The sequence below is a fragment of the Dama dama genome, chromosome 28, assembly GCF_033118175.1.
Source record: "Dama dama isolate Ldn47 chromosome 28, ASM3311817v1, whole genome shotgun sequence".
Taxonomy (NCBI): Eukaryota; Metazoa; Chordata; class Mammalia; order Artiodactyla; family Cervidae; genus Dama; species Dama dama.
In genome coordinates, this window is record NC_083708.1 from 47,883,002 (window position 1) to 47,904,994 (window position 21,993).

The following is a 21,993-nucleotide window of genomic DNA, read 5'->3' on the forward strand; positions in this document are numbered from 1 at the left end:
ACTCTGTGTGTGTATGTGTGTGTTTTGATTACAAAATAATTGCCCTGAGGTATCTATACAGTAAGTCCGCCACATACAAACCTTCAAGTTGTGAACTTTCTAACAGTGAGAACGTGTGTTCCCATGTCCGATCGTGTGAGTTAGTTCATGCATTGTCACGTGCGTGCGTTCTCTAGAGATGGTTGTGCTTTTGTGCACTTAACTGTACTGTATAGAGTAGAGTAGTACAGTATCTTTATTTCAAGCCCAGGAAGTCTGGAAGCAAGCATAAAAGCAGCAGTGACGTAGCTGGTACTTTTCAAGGTACTGTACCGAAAGAGTAAAAATGTTTTCTTTCTTTATTGTTTGTTTTTTATTATTTGTGTGAGAAGTATTATCAACATATTACAGTACAGTACTATACGGCTGATTGTGTTAGTTGGGTACCTGGGCTAACTTTGTTGGACTTACACACGAATTGGACTTATAACTGTACTCTCGGAACAGAACTTGTTCGAATGTAGGGGACTTCCTGTAGAAGCAATGCTGTTTGGCTCTGCCTTCCATCTCAGAAACCTGTCTTTATTTATGGGCTCAGCCCTAGTTCCAGGGTCTAGTTCCCATGATCAGTAGATACTTTCTAGATAACTGTCTTATCCTTTTAATAATCTAAGTGCATTTATGGTACTGTATCTTTATAGTTGTCTTTCATAAGAAAGGGAAAAGTCTCTTAAAATTCTGGTTTCTTTGTTTGTTTGGTTTGGTTCTTGACCTCTGGACACAAAAGGCCTTGTGCAGGTCATGTTCCTTCATGATCTTTCCTGACGCTTAGCTCCTCCTCTATCCCATGCCCACTATCTTTGTCCAGTTTTGGGCTCTTCAGAACACATCACGTTTAGACTACTTCATCAGCCTCCTGTTGTTCTTTTGGTCTCTGATCATTTCTGCCGAGTAAGCTTCCTGAAATACCCTCTTCATCGTGTACCCACTGCTTACCCCCTACCCCCCAAGCCCTACTTAAAAACCTAAAGAGGCTCTATGTTGCTTACAGTATGAAGTCCAATCTCCACAACCTGGTCCTGGCTACATCTTTGCATCTGTCAGCCACCTCTAGCCCCACCACATCAATTCTCCACTCTAGCTGTGTACTCACCTAAGGACACCTTTCCTGTTGAGCTTCTTAAGTCCTACCCAGCCCCCCAAAGCACAGCTGCAGCCCACCTCTCATCCCCGCAGATCCCTGGCTATAAGGCATAATTCATGTTAAACACACCTCTCTTTCATAACATAGGATGGTTTGGATCTAGGGGAGAGTTAGTGTCAAAAAAGAAGTTGGGCAGCGGGCAAAGCAGCTGTGCTAAATCAAATGGAAAGCCTCTGCTTCTGGCTTAATGGAAATGATGGCTGGAATTTGTGATTCTGCCCCACAGCTGAACAGAGGCAAAGCAGGGGGATGGCTGAATCCACCATCAAAATATGCCCAGGGAAATTTATTTTAAGAAAACCTATCAAATCAAATTTTATTAAAACCAAATAGTCAAATTCAACAGAGCAATGCCTTACTTGATAGTTTTTGGTGGGATCTTACCCAGTCATAATGGAAAATTTGTAGAGTTAAGTTGGATTTGAATATCTTTGCTAAGAAATTTAGATTTCCTTAACTCATCCATCCTTCACAGATTTTTAGGAAACCCCTTTAAGCTCATCATGGCACATTGAATTGCAGTGTTTTCCTGGAAGGTCAAGATCTGGATGTATATTATTTAACAGTTTGTGCTCTTTTAGTTTTCCTTATTATTTTCCTTATTGTACTTGACTTAGAGGATGAGAAAGTAGATCCATCCTTCCATTTACAGACACCAGCTTGAAATTGATTACCTCGGTAGAGGGCCTTTGAGCTTTAGTTTCTTTTCACAAAGTTACAAGTCTGATAGATCTCCTCTTTCAGCATGCAGAAGGCCAGTGATATGCCTGCCAATAATCTGTTGGCCCAAGTCTAGGACAGTGCCAAGGGCAGCTTGGGCAGCCGTCCTTTGTTGAGACTCAGAATAAACCAATGGAAGGCCAGACAAAGCTGCAATAAGGGGTTGGAGCAGGTGGTACCACCTGTACCCATCTAATCCAAGCCCATCTAATCTGCCACTTATATGTGAAAAATCAGAGCGAGTCACAGTATCAGTGAAAAGATGGAAGTAGTTCTGGCTCATGCTCAAAGCCCATCAGGGAAGAAGATTACCATTAAAACTGGTGCTACTGGTCCTGGAAACCCAGGATTTATCCAATGGGCTAGAGCCACTTCTGTATTATCAATGCAAAGTTGAGATTTCCTTGATCATTTATAGCTGTGTGTGGCAGGACATTAAAGGGCCTAATTAAATGTTTATTACCTGTTTAAAATCTTCAGCGCAGTGAAGATACCTGCCAGCCTTTGGGACTTTACCTTTGGATTTATAGATGGATGTAGACTGTGGATTTCATGGTTGGGAACAGCTCTCTCCATATGGAACCGTCTAGGGGATTCCTTACAGAATTACGCTGGAGAAAACCCAGCCTCTGGTTCCGGGTGCTGGTTCCAGCTGCACGTCACCCTGACAGCTAATGAGATGTCAACTGTACTTACTTTTCTGTGAGAAAAATGACTAAACCAGATCCCAGCGACATTTTTGTAACTGTGGGGGGTGGATTAAGAGAAGGCCTATGACATTTCAAACCACATTTGAGGCACATAAAAAAACTTCCCATATTTCTACTTCATGAAATTTATCAGGAACTTACAGGTATGAAAGATTTCTCACCAGAATATTCTTTGAACTAAAAATAACTAAAATGTGGATTAAAGCTAAATATGTCACAAAAAACAACAGATTACATACTATAAGTGAAGCAGATCATAAAAATAATAGTGAAAAATCTTGTGAACCCATTCTTTAAAACTGTGATCTTCATCTGATTGAAGATGACGATTTATACCATTTTCTAAAATGAAAGGAGAAATAGCCTAAGTATTTAAAATGTTTAATGATTAAATTTTGAATCAGTATTTGCCTTCTAATTATTTATAGTTTAAGCAGAAATATTTATTGTGTAGTTCCTCTAGTGGAGTCAGCCTTGACCCTGGAATGTGATTCAAGATTGACATTTTTTTCTTTTAAAATGCATTCTCTAATTTTCCTTGAAGGTTTCCTTAAGCTTCACTCTTTTGAAGTTATATGTAATTAAACAGAATTTCATTTAAAATTTCATGAGGATGCTTTTCCAATGCTAAACATGTGTGAGACTTCTGTAGAAATCGTGTTATATTTAGCCTTTTTTAATGTATAATCGTTCCAGAATTATTCTTGCTGTTGATTCATTAGACAATAAATTACACATGAAGTAAAAGCAAAAATTTCTACCTACCATTAATAGGAGTGCAGGAATGAAACAAATAATATCTACTTGATATCTTCTTTGCAGTTTCATTTATTCACAATTTCTAGGTAACAGTTTTTCATGTTAGAAATGGACTTTATTATTTGATTGCTATTCAGTTACATTTTCACAGGCAAATGTTTTCAGTCAGCCCTCCAGATTAGCAAAATAGCTTGCATAATTTTCATCTTAAAATGCATTTGATTTTGACATTAGTTTTTCTCTTATGCTTACGTTTATCCTTGACAAAACCCCCGGCAATTTCCAACGTGTATAAACCAAAGCCATTCTTCTTAGCAAACACAACTCCCGTTTGAGGGAAGCACCCCCAGCAGTGGGGGCTATTTTAATGGACATGCTGTATTACTTTAATCTAACCCTTTTACCATCTGTTCTTCCCATAACAGTGAATGAAAAAAAAAGGACATATTTTATGTTTCAGGGTTACATTAGTAAAAAGTAAGATAAAAGTGATTTAAAAGCATGCATATGTTCTTAGTACAATTCAGTCTGCATCTGTGATGTTTTTTTCTCATGGTTCAGACACAAATCAAGAGGAAAGCTGTTCATGCCTGATAGAGTGAAAGTTTTTCATAGAAAACAGGACTTTATCATAAGAGGGTCTCTCTATATATTTTACAGCTAAAAATGATATTAAAAAAAAAAAAAACCTCAGTGAGCTGCCAGAATGAAAATAGATAATGATAACATCTATCGTTGGAACATCTGGCATTTTTCCTGAGTTGCCTTATTGCTTGCCACATCCAGATGAATGCAGAGCACCTGTCTGGAACATGCTGTTGAGTCGGGAGAGACTCTCATGACTGTTGTCAAAAGGGGAATATCTGTGCTGTAACTCTTGTGGAGGAGCGTTTCAGTACTAAGAGGACGTCACCGAGGCTGTGTGGAGATGGTCCACTGGAATGTAGGGGTTGGAGAAAGCTCCCTTTGTAAGAACACGCTTGGGGACCTGGGATCCATTACTGCTGCGTAGAGGGTGGCACGCTGCTGTTTTTGTTAGCTAGGTCCCTAAGTCTAGACAAGTCCAGGATTCTGGAAAGAGCAGAGATTCTGGAATTGCATCTCTCCTCTTAAATATCATACTCATGTGGACTTGGGCAGTTTAGGGTTTTTTGTTTTTGCTTCATTTGTTGCATCAGTAAAGGGATTAATGATACTTTTAAGATGTTGTGAGCATTTAATAAGATAATGTCTGTGGGATCTCAGTACAGTGACCAGAGTGAAGCAAGTATTTGCTAAAGGTAGTGTGATGGGTTGTTGTGTGATGAGTATTAGTTAGCATATGCAAATCATATGGTAAACTGCCTCTTAGTCATAAGTTCCTTTTCCCTTCCCCAGTAGCTACAGTGTTAATAGAGAGTAAGAGCTCCCTTCTTTGAACTCCTTAACTATATTGCTTTTCTGTTTGTTCATCCCTTGCCATTTTTGAACTTGTATTAGTTATGTCTTATGCATTATTTATACTGCTTCTAATATGAACACCTTAAAGATGGATCTGTATTTCTCAAATCACTTGGCATACTGCCTTGCCAATATTAGACATTCAGTAAATATCAGAATGAATCATAGAATGAATTGTTGTAAATAGTTTCCATTGAATGCATGTAAAACCCCAGCTGATGGCTCAGATTTTTAACCGGATGAAGTGTCAGTCTCTTCTAGAAGGAATGATTCTTTCACGAGCCCTGAGTCTCAGAGGAGAGCTGGGGGCTATGAATGGCATCTGACATCCATTGCTGGCAGGCATCCAAGCTCTTTGCTGGTCGGTGTTAGCCCACTTTTGGTGGGTGACATGTGGTTTCAAGTTTATTAGAACCAGGGCATCCTTCATCTGACTCATTTTTTAAATTTACCAGCATGAAAGCCTGTTTTGAAAATTAAATTTTAAATAAGAAATAGGGGTAAACTAAGGTGCAGAGTATTCATAATAATAAATTTTCTAAGAAAGAAAAATAGAGGTTTCTGCAAAATTAACCAAAAATTAGTTTCAGTGAACTTTCTTTCATTGTTGATAAAATCTAATTAAAATAGGGAATCAAATCATTCCGTTTCTTGTCTTTAAACAGAGGAGAAAGTGTCATTACCTTTTCAAAAGAAGAAGAGCAGATATTCTATAGGTTCTAAAATGTGATTTTTTTTTTATTTTTATTTTTTTACCTAAAAATGGTCTAGATATCAACAATTGCTGGGAAAACCATCCACAGGTGCTGGCTAATCGATCATAAGTGTCCTCTCTCTCCACCCTTGAAACAGATCTGTGGGCTTTCTGTCACAGTTAAGTGATAAGAATCATTGGTACCAAAGGGCATTTGAACCTTGAAAATCAGAGCATTAGGAAGAAAAGGCTGTAATGTTTAGGTGACTGGCCAGTCACCTGATTTCTTTTTGCAGCTGGGATGTTGATTTCTTTTTTAAAATTTTTATACTGAAGTATAGTCGGTTTACAATATTGTGTTGGTTTCAGATGGATGGCAACTGTGATTGTTATATGTACACATATATATTTCAGATTATTTCCATTATAGTTTATTATAAGATATTATAAGATATTGAATATAGTTTCCTGTGCCTTACAGTAAATCTGTATTTCTTATCTATTTTATGTATAGTAGTTTGTATCTGTTAATTTCATACTCCTAATTTATCCCTCCCCCTCCCTTTGCCCTTTGGTAACCCAAGTTTGTTTTCTATGTCAGTGCATCTGTTTTTGTTTTGTGTATAGATTCATTTGCATTATTTTTTAGGATTCCACATATAGGTGATAGCATATAATATTTGTCTTTTTCTGTCTGATGTACTTTACTTGGTGTGGTATTTTCTAGGTCCACCGATGTTGCTGCAAATGACAGTATTTCATCATTTTTTATGGCTAATATTGCATTGTAAATATACAACACATCTTCTTAAACCAGTCATCTGTTGATGGGCACTTGGGTTGTTCCCACATCTTGGCTGTTGTAAATAACACTGCCATGAACACTGGGGTGTATCTCTTCGAATTAGAGTTTTTATTTTTTCCAGATGTATACCCAGGAATGGAATTGCTGGATCATATGGTAGTTCTATTTTTCATTCTTTGAGGAACCTCCATATGATTTTCCATAGTGGCTGTACCTATTTACATTCTCACCAGCAGTGTACAAGAGATGTTTTCTCCAAAAGAGATGTTGATTTCTTTATCCTTTAACCTATGTGTTTTATCTCTGACATGCCTATAGGATGGAACTGAAAATATGACCTCTAGATGATACAATCTAGGGGAAAAAAATCATTTTTACAAGATTGTGGTATAACTATTCTTGTCTACCCCCGGACCACTATTGATCTGTGGCCCCGGCAGTTGGGGATCCCTTCTTTACACGTTACATATATATCCGTAATATTTGCATTTTAAGAGTATTGTGATGCACGTTATTTACTTGATCTTCCCTGCAGTAGTGTAATGCAGGCAGTCTCTTCCTGTTCTGCAGATGGAAAAATCAAAGCCCCCAGGAGGTGATCTTCAGAACAAGTCATGTTGGATGATAGCAGATCAGGGTCCACCCATATTTGAATTCAGATCTGAATGGTGTTTCTACTGGAATCCCGAATTCACAACTTAAAATAATATTTTTATGTACAAAATATTAATCATCAGTAATGAAAACAAAGATATTTAATTAAATTATAGCTTTATCAGAGCATGCCTCTATTTCTTCAGGAAAAAAAAGTTTAAAACAAATGGCCTTGTCTCTAATCATTCTATAAAAATGAAATATTTTGCTATATAGGATTTTCTTATTTTAAAATACTTGTATGGAGGAAATTCCCTGATAATCTAGTGGTTAGGACTTGGTTCTTTCACTTCAGGGGCTCTGGTTAGACCCCTGGTCAAGGAACTAAGATCCTGCAAGCCACGTGGTGGGGCCAAAAAGCAAACAAACAAAAATGAAACACAAAATCTTAACTTTGAAATGATTTCATCCGTAAAGGAAAGTTGCAAGGACAGTAAAGTATTTCTGCCTACTAAACATAGGTTCACTACAGCTTAACATTTTGTCATATTTGCTTGTCATATTCTCTTTCTCTTTCCCCATCTGCCCTCATTTTTTATTTTTTCTGAACCAGCTTAGAGTAGGTTCCATATATAATACCTCTTTACCTACACCTTACTACTCAGTGTATCAATATATTGCTTGGTGTAGTGGCTTCTTAACAGTGGGAAATTGCAGTTTTTGTTAACTGTTACCAAATTCTCTTCCACAGAAGCTGTTATCAGTCTGAATTTCCATCAGCAGTGGGCGGGACACAGTACCTGTTTGCCCACACTCTGCCAAGCAATGTATTGTCAGGCTTTTGAATGTGTGATAATCTAATGGTCAAGAAATGGTATCTCAGGGACTTCCCTGGTGGTCCCGTGACTAAGACTCCGAGCTCCCAATGACAGGGGCCACAGGCATGACCCTGGTCGGGGAACTAGATCCCACATGCTGCAACTAAGACTTCATATGCCACAATAAAGATTCCACAAGCTGCAGGATCCCAAAGATTCTGTACGCCGCAATTCTATATGCTGCAATTTATTTGGCATAGTCAAATAAATAAATACTAAAAAAAGAAAAAGAAATGGTATTTCATTGTTTTAATTTGCATTTATCTTACTCAGAAGTTCAACATCTTTTCATATGTGTAGTCTATTTTAATACTTTTTATGAATAATCAGTTTATGTCTTTTGACTATTTTTCCTTGTCCTCTCTTTTCTTCTGTTATTTTTCTACTTTTGAATAGAGAATTGAATTTATGTTTATTCTTTCACTTTTATTGAATTGGGTATCTAAAACTATATATATCCCATAAATCTAGATATGTACATTTTCATTATCCTTTTCCTAGAAATTCTGTACTTTATACTTTATTTGCCTATTTTCCCCAGGAGTTAGTTTTGTTTTTTTAGGTGGAAGGATTCTTTTTTAATTGTTCTTAATTTTTATTTGTTATTCATTGAAGTCAGAGTGTTGTTTATAATATTTTTACTTGGTCAAATTTCCTAAGTTTTTTTATTAACCTAATATTTTATGAATTTTGATGGCTCGTCATGGATGCTGAGGCTTATTCCTTATTATCAGTGTGTAAAGTCTGATATATAACCATAGCATTTATTGTTTTTTATTTTTACATCTTCTGTAGCTTTCCTTATTTTGGAGGGATTTGCCTTATACTGAAAGTGGCATTTTAGTCTCTTATTATTAGGGCATTTCTCCTTGTATCTCTTATGGCTTTGGCTTTATGTAGCTGTTATCACCAAGTTATTTGATGCATAGATAGAAAGACAAGAAAAGAATAATGTTTTTTAAGCAAGTGAATAACATGATTAGATAGGAGTTTCAGAAAGATTTCTGAAGTGGTTAGGTTCTGGGAAACCCCAACACCAAGCCAGGGGTTTGGGAGTTTTGGGGAAATGGCAACCCACTCCAATTTTCTTCCCTGGAAAATTCCATGGACAGAGGAGCCTGGCAGGCTACAGTCCATGGAGTTGCTAAGAGTAAGACATGACTGAGCATGCATGCACGCAAGGGGCTCATTTGTTGTTCCTCTGGCAGGAAGACCTCAGAAGGACAGAAGGTAGCTTAGTGGTTTCCAGGTACTGGAGAGAATGAAGAGTTACTGTTTAATGAGAAGAGAGTTTTCCAAGATAAAGGTTTTGAGATAGGCGGTGATGATTGCATAGAAATGTGAATATACTTAATGCCACTGAATTGTACACAAAAATGGGTAGGATTCAGAGTTTTATGTTATGTGTTCAGTTCAGTTCAGACACTCAGTTGTATCCGACTTTACTTTGTGACCCCATTGACTGCAGCACACCAGGCTCCCTGTCCATCACAAACTCCCAGAGTTTACTCAAACTCATGTCCATTGAGTCAGTGATACCACCTAACCATCTTATCCTCTGTCGTCCCCTTCTTCTCCCGCCTTCAATCCTTCCCAGCATCAGGGTCTTTTCCAATGAGTCAGCTCGTTGCATCAGGTGGCCAAAGTATTGGAGGTTCAGTTTCAGCGTCAGTCCTTCCAGTGAATGTTCAGGACTGATCTCCTTTAGGATGGACTGGTTGGATCTCCTTGCAGTCCAAGGGACTCTTAAGAGCCTTCCCCAACACCACAGTTCAAAAGCACCAATTCTTCGGTGCTCAACTTTCTTTATAGTCCAACTCTCACATCCAAACATGACTACTGGAAAAACCATAGCTTTGACTAGATGGACCTTTGCTGGTAAAGTAATGTTTCTGCTTTTTAATATGCTATCTAGGTTGGTCATAACTGTCCTTCCAAGGAGCAAGTGTCTTTTCATTTCGTGGCTGCAGTCACCATCTGCAGTGATTTTGGAGCCCCCCAAAATAAAGTCTTGTCACTGTTTCCACTGTTTCCCCGTCTATTTGCCATGAAGTGATGGGACCGGATGCCATGATCTTAGTTTTCTGAATGTTGAGTTTTAAGTCAACTTTTTCACTCTCCTCTTTCACTTTCATCAAGAGGTTCTTTAGTTCTTCTTCACTTTCTGCCATAAAGGTGGTGTCATCTGCATATCTGAGGTTATTGATATTTCTCCTGGCAATCTTGATTCCAGCTTGTGCTTCATCCAGCCCCAACTTTCTCATGATGTACTCTGCATATAAGTTAAAAAAGCAGGGTGACAATATACAGCCTTGACATACTCTTTTCCCAATTTGAAACCAGTCTGTTGTTCCATGTCCAGTTCTAACTGTTGCTTCTTGACCCGCATACAGATTTCTCAGGAGGCAGGTCAGGTGGTCTGGTATTCCCATCTTTTTAAGAATTTTCCACAGTTTGTCGCATTCCACACAGTCAAAGGTTTTGGCATAGTCAATAAGGCAGAAGTAAATATGTTTCTGGAATTCTCTTGCTTTTTTGATGATCCAGCGGATGTTGGCAATTTGATCTCTGATTCCTCTGCCTTTTCTAAATCCAGCTTGAACATCTGGAAGTTCATGGTTCATGTACTGTTGAAGCCTGGCTTGGAGAATTTTGAGCATTACTTTACTAGCATGTGAGATGAATGCAATTTTGTGGTAGTTTGAACATTCTTTGGTATTGCCTTTCTTTGGGACTGGAACAAAAACTGACCTTTTCCAGTCCTGTGGCCACTGGTGAGTTTTCCAAAAATGCTGGTATATTGAGTGCGGCACTTTCACAGCATCATGTTTTAGGATTTGAAATAGCACAACTGGAATTCCATCACATCTACTAACTTTGTTCGTAGTGAAGCTTCCTAAGGCCCACTTGACTTCACATTCTAGGATGTCTGGCTCTAGGTTGGTGATCACACCATTGTGATTATCTGAGTATGGAGATCTTTTTTGTACAGTTCGTCTGTGTATTCTTGCCACCTCTTCTTATTCTCTTCTGCTTCTATTAGTTCCTTACCATTTCTGTCCTTTATTGAGCCCATCTTTGCATGAAATATTCCCTTGGTGTCTCTAATTTTCTTGAAGAGATCTACAGACTTTCCCATTCTATTGTTTTCCTCTATTTGTTTGCATTGATCAGTTAGGAAGGCTTTCTTATCTCTCCTTGGTATTCTTTGGGACTCGCCATTTAAATGGGTATATCTTTCCTTTTCTCCTTTGCTTTTCACTTATCTTCTTCTAACAGCTATTTGTAGGGCCTCCTCTGACAACCATTTTGCCTTTTTGCATTTCTTTTCCTTGGGGATGGTCTTGATCCCTGCCTCCTATACAGTGTCATGAACCTCTGTCCATAGTTCTTCAGGCACTCTGTCTATCAGATCTAATCCCTTGAATCTATTTGTCACTTCCATTGTATAATCGTAAGGGATTTGATTTAGGCCATACCTGAATGGTCTAGTGGTTTTCCCTACTTTCTTCAGTTTAAGTCTGAATTTGGCAATAAGAAGTTCATTGTCTGTGCCAGAGTCAGCTCCCGGTCTTGTTTTGGCTGACTGTATAGAGCTTTTCCATCTTTGGCTGCAAAGAATATAATCAATCTGATTTCGGTGTTGACCATCTGGTGATGTCCATGTGTGGAGTCTTCTCTTGTGTTGTTGGAAGAGGGTGTTTGCTATGATCAGTGCTTTCTCTTGGCAAAACTCTATTAGCCTTTGCCCTGCTTCATTCTGTACTCCAAGGCCAAATTTGCCTGTTACTCCAGATATTTCTTGACTCCCTACTTTTGCATTCCAGTCCCCTATAATGAAAAAGACATCTTTTTTGGGGTGTTAGTTCTAGACGGTCTGGTAGGGCTTCATAGAACCGTTCAACTTCAGCATCTTCAGCATTCGTGATCAGGGCATAGACTTGGATTACTGTGATATTGAATGGTTTGCCATGCAAACAAACAGAGATCATTATGTTGTTTTTGAGACTGCATCCAAGTCATGCATTTCAGACTCTTTTGTTGACCATGATGGCTACTCCATTTCTTCTAAGGGATTCTTGCCCACAGAAGTAGATATAATGGTCATCTGAGTTCCATTCACCCATTCCAGTCCATTTTAGTTCGCTGATTCCTAAAATGTGGATGTTCACCCTTGCCATTGTTTCTGGAGTTATTTCTCCACCCTCTCCAGTAGCATCATGGGCAGCTACCAACCTGGGGAGTTCATCTTTCAGTGTCCTATCTTTCTGCCTTTTCATTGCTGTTCCTGGGGTTCTCAAGGCAAGAATACTGAAGTGGTTTGCCATTCCCTTCTCCAGTGGACCACATTCTGTCAGAACGCTCCACCATGACCCGTCTGTTTTGTGTGGCCGTGCACGGCATGGCTCATAGTTTCACTGAGTTAGACAAGGCTGTGGTCCATGTGATCAGTTTGGTTAGTTTCCTGTGATTGTGGTTTTCAGTCTGTCTGCCCTCCAATGGAGAAGGGTGAGAGGCTTACAGAAGCTTCCTGATGGGAGAGACTGGCTGAGGGGGAAACTGGGTCTTGTTCTGATGGGCGGGGCCATGTTCAGTAAATCTTTAATCTAATTTTCTGTTGCTGGGTGGGGCTGTGTTCCCTCCCTGTTATTTACCTGGGGCCACACTATGGTGGAGGTGATGAAGATAATGGGGACGTCCTTCAGAGGTGCATGCATGCACTGCTACACTCGGTGCCCCCAGCCCTGCAGCGGGCCACCACCGACCCACACCTCTGCCGGAGACCCCTGGACACTCACGGGCAGGTCTGGGTCAGTCTCCTGTAGGGTCACGGCTCCTTTCCTCTGGGTCCTAGTGCACACGAGGTTCTGTTTGTGCCGCCAAGAGTCTGTTTCCCAGTCCTGTGTAAGTTCTGGCGGCTCTATGGTGGGGTTAATGGCGACCTCCTCCAAGAGGGCTTATGCCACACCCAGGTCTGCTGCACCCAGAGCCCCGTCCCTGCGGCAGTCCGCCGCTGACCTGAACCTCCTCAGGAGACACTCAGGACACAGTTCTGTCTCAGCCTCTGTGAGGTCTCTGGGTCCTGGTGCGCACAAGGTTGGTTTGAGCCCTCTGAGCGTTTCTGGCAGGTATGGGGTTTGATTCTAAACGCAGTTTCGCCCCCCTACCATCCTGCTGGAGCTTCTCCTTTGTCCTTGGACGTGGGGTATCTCCTCACAGTTGCTCGAGCACCGCGTAGCCGCCACTCCGGCACCTACCGTCCTGCTAGGGCTTCTCCGCCCTTGGACACGGGGTACCTCTTATGTGTATTTTACCACAATTAAAAATAATTTTAAAAAGAAAAAGAACAGTTACAGAGGACCTGGGAGTGGGGGAAAATGCTGCCATAAACATTCATGTATCGGTTTTTAAATGAATATAATTGTCATTTATCTGGAAAAAGTGTCCAGTTTTGCATATAGCAGTTGCACATTTAGGCTTTTTAGAAACGTCTAAGCTGTTTTCCAGAGGGGCTATATCATTTTACATTCCTGTCAGCATTGCATGACTGAGCCAGTTTTTCTTCATCTTTGTATTGTCATTTGGTATTGTCACTATTTTTTTAATTTTAGCCAGTCTAATAGGTATGTGGTAATATTTCTTAGTTGTTTGAATTTTCCATCATGTGATTATTTGTCATCTCTTTATCTACTGGGTGAAATGTCTCTTCTTGTCTTTTACACATTTTAGTGTTTTATTGTTGAGTTTGGGAGTTCTGGATTTCACTTGATTTTGAGTTCCTTACCTGTGGCCAGTGCTGTGAGCTACTAAATATTGACTTGCATTCATATTTTGGCATTTATGGAGCTCTTTCTTTCTGAGGATAATTTTCTTCATTTTTCCTATGTCCTCAATTCCTTTCTCTCTTTCCACTCTCTCTCTCTCTCTTTTTTTCACATAGTCTCTTAAACCTCTCTGTACCCTACTCTCTGTACTCACAGGCTCACAGCAACTGCTGTTGGACTTTGTTTTTTTCACTTATAAGTAATTTTAAATTTGGCATATTCCTTGCCTCCTAGTAATGCTGATAGCATAGGTCATGTGAGGTTTAATTTGTGCTCCTTGAAAATCACTGCAGATGGTGAGTGCAGCCATGAAATTAAAAGACGCTTACTCCTTGGAAGGAAAGTTATGACCAACCTAGACAGCATATTAAAAAGCAGAGACATTACTTTGCCAACAAAGGTCCGTCTAGTTAAGGCTGTGGTTTTTCCAGTAGCCATGTATGGATGTGAGAGTTGGCCTATAAAGAAAGCTGAGCGCTGAAGAGTCAATGCTTTTGAACTGTGGTGTTGGAGAAGACTCTTGAGAGTCCCTTGGACTGCAAGGAGATCCAACCAGTCCATCCTAAAGGAGATCAGTCCTGGGTGTTCCTTGGAAGGACTGATGTTGAAGCTGAAACTCCAATACTTTGCCCACCTGATGCAAAGAGTTGACTCATTTGAAAAGGCCCTGATGCTGGGAAAGACTGAGGGCAGGAGGAGAAGGGGACGACAGAGGATGAGATGGTTGGATGGTATCGCTGACTCGATGGACATGGATTTGGGTGGACTCCGGCAGTTGGTGATGGACAGGGAGGCCTGGCGTGCTGCGGTTCATGGGGTCACAAAGAGTTGGACACGACTGAGTGACTGAACTGAACTGAACTGATAACCTTATGATTTCTTGGGGGAGGATGTGTGAAGAGATGCAGATTCAAATGGATGCTATTATCCTTCCTACTCAGAAGCCTCTAGAATGGAATGATTTATTGACCTAACGTCCTCATGATACCTATAAAATTTGTGTCATGAGATACTTGGAGGGAAATTAACATTATAGCAAAATTATGACTGACATAATAGCCTTCTTCTTACAACCGTGAAAACAAAAATTCTTGGACTTGTATTATAGTTCTAATTATCTACTTTAAATAAGTGCAATATAGGAACAGGCATAGGGATCATGTGTTTCAACACTAGAAAGGATACCAAATAATTTTTTTATCATAAAGAATATTAGAGCAGGAAGAAAAGTTCAAGGACTAACCTAGCCTGATATGTCATTCTACAGCTGAGGCTAAGAAAGATAGATTTTCCCTAGGTTACCGTGGGGGGCTGTGGTCCACAGGGATGTAAAGAGTTGGATACAACTGAAGTGACTCAGCACGCATCCACACCCTGAGAGTTACTATCGAGAATGCATCTGGAACCAAGTCTCCTGGCTCCCTGTCCTCAGGGCCTCTTCCATTAAGTGGCCCCAACCCTGGTTCAGCTTTTCCTGTTGGGACACAAGAAATTAAATCAGTTGCCTGTGACTGTACATGTGGTTAAGTAACAAATGCAGGTGCCAGGGAGACCAGGGGTCTTCGTCTATGGCACTCATTCACAGGCGGCATATGTTGCCTGGCTGCCTGCCTCCCTTTCTGCCCTCTCTCTTTCCTCAAACATGTCATGAACAACTGAACTACTTCAGATCAAATTACAGGGTTGTAGTGTTAACAAAGTATGGTCTGTTTTAAAGGGTGGACATGGCTCACAGTTTTTTGTTTTGGGGGGCTTTTTTTTTTTGCCCATGGGGGATCTTAATTTCCCACCAGGAATCAAACTGGTGGCCCCTGCAGAGGCAATGCGAAGTCTTAGCCACTGAACACCAGGGAAGTCCACGGCTCCCAGTTTTGATGGTGTACTCAGGCTCAAGTTTATAGGCCTTCTCTTATAAGACAAAGGCTGACGGCTTGGCTTTCCCCCCATACCTCTAACGCAGTGGGAGGGCTCAGGCTAACTGAACCACCCTACTCCCGCCTGCTTGAAGGTCAGTGCCCGCTGCTGTGGTTTCCTGATTATCGACAAGAGGCTTCTCTGTCAAATTCTTCTTCAGGTGCTCTTGAAATGTGTACCTCGCGTACGCCAGGGTTGCCTCGTGTTGAATTTTCTTTGTCAGTGAAGGGCAGAATGTTCTCCTCTGCTGCGCCAACAGCACTTTCCCATATACACTCAGGGAAGGCTTTTCCTCCTCTCAGCAGGGCTCAAAAGTCTTGACTGGAGCACTTCAGAAATAGGCCTGGTTTATACTTTTACAAAAACAAGCAGAGTCTGGGCAATTCCTAGTGTGGAATAGTACCGACGATCTTGAATTTTTTCCTAGCAAGCATGTGGATGGTGCTCCCAGAGGGCAAATGGAGAGCACACTGGTCCCCACTCAGTCAGGAGAGAGGGTGGCAGCCCCCGCTTGGTGAAATGAGAGGCTGGTGTTCAGGGGGAGAAAAGTCAGAGGGCAGGTGGGGGCGTGAGTAGGAGAGACGGAGCTCGGGGTGCCGTGATATGTCCACCCTACAGGCCTGCAGGAACGAAGTTCAATTTTCTATTTTTTTGTCTTGATTGAATATGGTGATAGTCCATATGTACATTCAAAAAATAATTAAATTAACATTAGAAATAGCCATGGAAAAATCTTGACCCTGGAATCACCTGGAACTCTGTCCTGAGTATGCTGTATTTATCAGGGTGCTATGGAGTTGCCCCAGAGGAACCTCTGTACCTCATCTCCCTGGTGGAGCTGCCTGTTTGCACAGAATTGGGGAGGGCTGGGATTCTTTCTTCTGTTCAGGGTGGGCCTAGGAGAAAAGGGAGAGTTTGGCTTGTTCTGATAAGCCCTCATCAGGGATCACATTTGCTCAACCAGTGTGTGACGTGAAGGACAATAGAGCCTGGGAATTTCTTCTTTCCCTGTGCCTCCCCCATCCCTACCCCCTGCGCAACCTCCTTCCCACCTTACCCGCGCCCCACCACACATACCCATCCCTCCTTCTTGGGGGTGAGAAAGAAAATGCAAACTGGACTTGTATTTTGATTCCTGAACCTATAAAGCCGTTTCAGCCACTTTTCTGGTAATCTCTCTAACATTGAATCCTGTCTTTCTCCTCTCTTCCTTACCATGGAAGAAGAAAACCAGACTTTGAAACCAGATAGACTGTGGGATGGCTGTGGCATCTTATTAAAACTCAGTGATGCAGTGTCCTCATCTATAAAATGGAGCTATGTTACTGTCCAGGTGTTTTTAAGGATTCATTTATATAATATATTGTGAGTGGTTAGGGTTAGCATACTGCTGGGCACACAGTGAGTTCCCAATAAATAGCATCTATTATTATAGCAGGTAACCTCTCTATGGTACCAAGAATTGTGTTTAGCATTAGGTAACCAAAAACTGGTAGAAATGATTATATTACTGATATTAATGGCTCTTGAGGAACCTCAAACTGAACCTACCTCCTGGGGAGGTCCTCTGGCCTTTTATGTTTTCTTAAAGCACCTGACCAAATACTCTGGCAACAGGTGAGCAGTGTGATTCCGCAGAGGTGCAGCCTTGCCTGCAGCTTTGTTATCCTGACGAGCCTGTGCATATTTGAAGTTTCACTTTAGAAAGCAAGAAACACATCCTGGTGAACTAGGTTAACTTATATGGGACAAGACTTTCCCAAAGTCACATTGAGACTGAATTAGGTTAAGCATTTATTAACTACCTCGCCCTGTATCCAGCATGTCTCTCAGAGAGTTACCAGTCCAGTGTGAAGCCTTAAACCTTGCTTTTGTTTTGTTTTTTATGTAAGGGAAAATGTGAAAAGCCAACAGGAGTAAAATATGGTGCTCTCAGGACTTCCTCTGGTGGTCCCATGGCTAAAACTCTGTCTGCCACAACAAACACGGGGGCACAGCCAATTATATAAATAAATAAGTATTTTTAAAAAATACGGTGCTCTCTTGGACTCTCTTTTTGACACTACCATTTGTGTAGCAGTGGAGAACTTGGGTTTGAATTCTGGCTCTGCCGGCTGCTAACCCTGCCTTCTTGGGGAAGTCATTTCCCCTCCTAGGGATTCAGCTTACCTACCCATTTAATGGGTTACTAATATCTCTACTTGGGATTCCCTGGTGACCCAGCTGGTTCCATCTCTGGGACGGGGAGATCCCCTGGAGAGGGAAATGGCAACCCACTCTGGTGTTCTTGCCTGGAGAATCCCATGGACAGAGGAACCTGGCGGGCTACAGTCCAGTGGTCCCAAAAGAGTTGTACCCGACTTAGCGACTAAACAACAACAAATATTTTCACTGAAGCGCTTGTAAGAATTATGTCGAGTAATTCACGGGAAGTGCGTCCAGTAGTGCCTGGCATTTAGTTCAGTCCGTGTTTGTTAATTGTTTTATCTCCTTCTTCCAGCGGTCTAAAGAAAGGATTTTCTTCGCGGTACCGCGACTGACTTGGGTGATCCAAGTCAGGGGAGCCCAGCCTGGCGCTAGAGCCCAATATGACCGGAAGGATGCTTTCAGACCTTGGGGCCCTTTTTTTTTTTTTTTTTTTTTTAATGCTCTTTTCTCGCCCTCTCGGTTTCAGTACTCCGGATTTCCCACGGAAAGATCGGAATCAGATCACGAAAGCCAGTGGGGCGGCAGCCCCCTGACGGACGCGGCCTCCCCGCAGCTCCTGGACCCCGCGGACCGGCCGGGCTCCCAGCACGACGCGTCGTGCGCGTACAGGCAGTTCTCAGACCGCGGCTCCCTCTGCTACGGCTTCGCGCTCGACCACTCCAGGCTGGTGGAGGAGAGGCATTTCCACACCCAGGCCTGCGAGGGCGGCCGGTGTGAGGCAGGCAGGTACTTCCTGGGAGCGCCGCAGGCGGGGAGGGAGCCCTGGTGGGGCTCTCGCGCAACCTTGCCCCTGACCAAGGCCTCGCCGGAGAGCAGAGAAGCCTATGAGAGCAGCATGCCTCACATCGCCTCGGTGCACAGGATCCACGGTAAGGGCGAGCTCCAGACTCCTGGCGCGCAGCCTGGCATCTCTGGGCAGGGTTGTCTTAGTCTAGGTTGGACCCTGGAGTGAACCCCACCCAGTGAGTTTTCTCCTCGGAATTTACAAATCAGAAGCTCCAACCAGTGGGATCTTAAGAACCAAATCTGCTCTTTTGAAGAGTATTGATTTCGCTGATGTTTTCTTAATCCATTTATTTTGGACAGGCTAGTAAACACGCGTTAAGAAAAAAAAGTAAAGAAATTAAGTTAAAATGAATTAAGTCTATTCCTACTAATGTGTAGTCTGTATGCATTTAAATTTCTTCTGTATTCTGAGGCTTCAGATGTGGACAGGGAGTAGCTCGGGGCTCCTTTAGCAGGGTTTCTCAATGAGGACACTATTGGTGGTGTTGAGGGTGTTGGGAGGCCTGCCTTTGTTTTATGGCCTATCACTCACTGTCACAGGTATCTTAACCTCCCTGGTCCTCCAGGCATTAAATGCTAGTAACTGCTCCCTTCACCCCATTACAGGAACCCACAGTCTCCTCTGTGAGTTGAGGATGGAGTGAGATGTGGAACCCATGGGGACTTTCACCTTGGGATTATTTCATGGCTTTGTGAACACATAGAAATGGGCGCTGCAGTTAAAACCTTTAGTGTTATTAATGCTCTTCTATGTCCATTTCAATGTAATCTGCTCAAGGAGACCTCATCCTGTCCATTCCAAGTTTGGGTCAGGCAGGTCTTGAAAACCCTCCCCATTTCGTTAAAAGGCAGTGACACTAAGATTGATCCGATGGCCATGGTATTTCTCTTCCTGCTGTGTCTCTCAAATGAGAAATATGCTGGACATTGCAGTTCTCCCCATAAAAGTCTCCTGCAAATACCACCTGGGCACTGACTGTTTTCTATGAATGATTTTCTTTGTTTCCATTTTTGCTTTTTATTTTTCTGCTTTTATTTTTAATTTCTCTAGTTTGGTAGCCTGGGAATGGAAATCCAGGGCAAAGGGTAATTGCTTGCCAAAGAATGGAAGTGAAGTGAGAATCCTGGCTTAACCCACATGGTCGTGAGGGAAATATTAGCTAAAAAATAAGGAAAAAAGGGAAAAGGAAAGCAATGACTAGTGTGATCCTGGGCTTCTCTGCTGCATTAAGCAGTTTCAGCTTTCATATGTCCCTTTCTGCTTCTCTCTTTTTATATTGACTTCAGACTATTTGGAGAATAATGTAGTTTATGGAATAATGGTTTGGATGCACTCTTCGTCCATCTCTCTCCTTGTTTCAGAACAGGTTATTATTAACATTTAAAATGTTTATTTATTCTTCACTTTATTTTAGAAGCAATCTAAAATGCCAGAGTTTCTATATGATTTATGTGTGTGTGAAACTGAGATTTTTTTTTTAACACTAGATTTAGGAAGACCATATTTATATTTTTGATAAAGATGATATATACGTATATGTATCTCCATTCAAACATACACACATACACATGTATGAATATGTGTAGATATTTTTAACCCTCAGATAGTTTAAAAACTAACATTAGAGGCTTTTTGTAACTCTACTTGAGATACATATAGCAATTTTAACATTTTAGGTGATTTAGTGGAAATGGAGAAAATAGTCTAGACTATATTATCCTCATCCTCAATCTTAATTGAAAGCATTTTCTAAGCATCAACAGAACACTTCTCTAGAAAATAACATAAACCAAATATTGTGCATTTTCTTTATTATTTACAGTCAGACAGGTCCCAGGGATATTCATCCATGGACAAATATAAACATACTTTACTGTTTCACTAGTTGGTGTTCACAGCACACAAACAAAGTTTACCTTCTAGAAAACTTGTTGTAAACTTCATCTGCACTTAAAAGCCGCTGAGAACCATGAATTCCAGGACAGTATGTTGACATTCTGTCATGTGTGCCTGCGTCTGTTTCAAATATTGGTGCATATATTAAAAACGAAAGATATAAGGTTTCTTATAATAGGGAAAATAAAAGTGAAAGTGAAAGTCGCTCAGTTGTGTCGGAGTCTTTGCGACCCATGTAGCCCTCCAGGCTCTTCTGTCCACGGAATTCTCCTGGCAGAGATACTGGAGTGGGTTGCCATTTCCTTCTCCAAGGGAAAAGAAATTCACTTGCAATTCTGGGGGTGCGTTTTGAGACCACTTACTTTTTTACTTTTTCTGGTTTCTAGGGCGAGGTCATTGGGATGAAGAGAGTGTGGTCAGTTCTCCAGACCCTGGGTCTGCCAGCGAATCAGGTGACCGATACCGCACTGAGCAGTTTCAGAGTAGCCCTCATGAACCTAGCAAAATCGAAACTCTGATAAGAGCCACCCAGCAAATGATTAAAGAAGAGGAGAACAGATTGCAGTTAAGGAAAGCGCCCCCAGACCAACTGGCTTCCATTAATGGAGCTGGGAAAAAACACTCCCTCTGTTTTGCAAGCTACCAGCAGCCCCCACCGACAGGGGACGTCTGCCACAGCTCGGCTCTTGCCAACACTTCACCATGTGACCACATCCAGCAGAGAGAGGGAAAGATGCTGAGCCCCCACGAAAATGACTACGACAACAGTCCCACAGCGCTGTCTCGGATAAGTAGTCCCAATTCGGATCGCATTTCCAAATCCAGTTTGATCCTAGCTAAAGATTATCTACATTCTGATATGTCTCCTCATCAGACACCAGGAGACCACCCTGCCATCTCTCCAAACTGCTTTGGCTCTCATCGGCAGTATTTTGACAAGCATGCTTACACATTAACTGGGTATGCCCTGGAGCACTTATATGACAGCGAAACCATTAGGAACTATTCCTTGGGCTGTAACGGCTCACACTTTGATGTTACTTCCCATCTAAGGATGCAGCCGGATCCAGCACAAGGACATAAGGGAACATCTGTTATAATAACCAATGGAAGCTGATGTTTTTTTCTAAAATATTTTGTTCTTTAAGGATCTCTGAAACATATTTATCATTTAATGCCCCATTACCAGCATTTACAATGCCACAGATTGTTAGAATGGATAATTTAAGTTACTGGGTATTTGACATGTGTTCTTGTGAAATCAAAGACAGAGCACTGGCATTCAGGGTTATGCATAGATAATGGAGCTAAAGTGAATACACAGATTTGCCCCTCTATTTATATGGGAAACAGATTAGATTAAATTTTGAATTGAAAAATACTTGTGTAGATTAAGTGAGCATATATACCACATGAAAGGACAGATGGATGACAATGCCTTATAATGATCCAGTGAACTTCACACACACAGACCACTGTCCACAATCTGCTGTGTATACTTTACATACAGAAACACTGACTGTATTTCATAAGTACACCCCAAGCGGGTAACTTTCCTTAACCCTAGCACATAGACCATT

At 41.4% G+C, this 21,993-nt stretch overlaps 1 protein-coding gene across 1 annotated transcript in view; it reads left to right on the forward strand.

Moving 5' to 3' along the window:
- Positions 1 to 21,530, forward strand: part of SIM1 (SIM bHLH transcription factor 1) — a 68,070-nt gene extending 46,540 nt beyond the window's left edge. Inside the window, exons 10-11 of the mRNA XM_061131873.1 lie at positions 18,197 to 18,599; positions 20,800 to 21,530. Of these exons, the coding sequence (XP_060987856.1) occupies positions 18,197 to 18,599; positions 20,800 to 21,530 (1,134 nt within the window). The remainder of the gene's footprint in view (positions 1 to 18,196; positions 18,600 to 20,799) is intronic.
- The last annotated feature ends 463 nt before the right edge of the window (positions 21,531 to 21,993 follow it).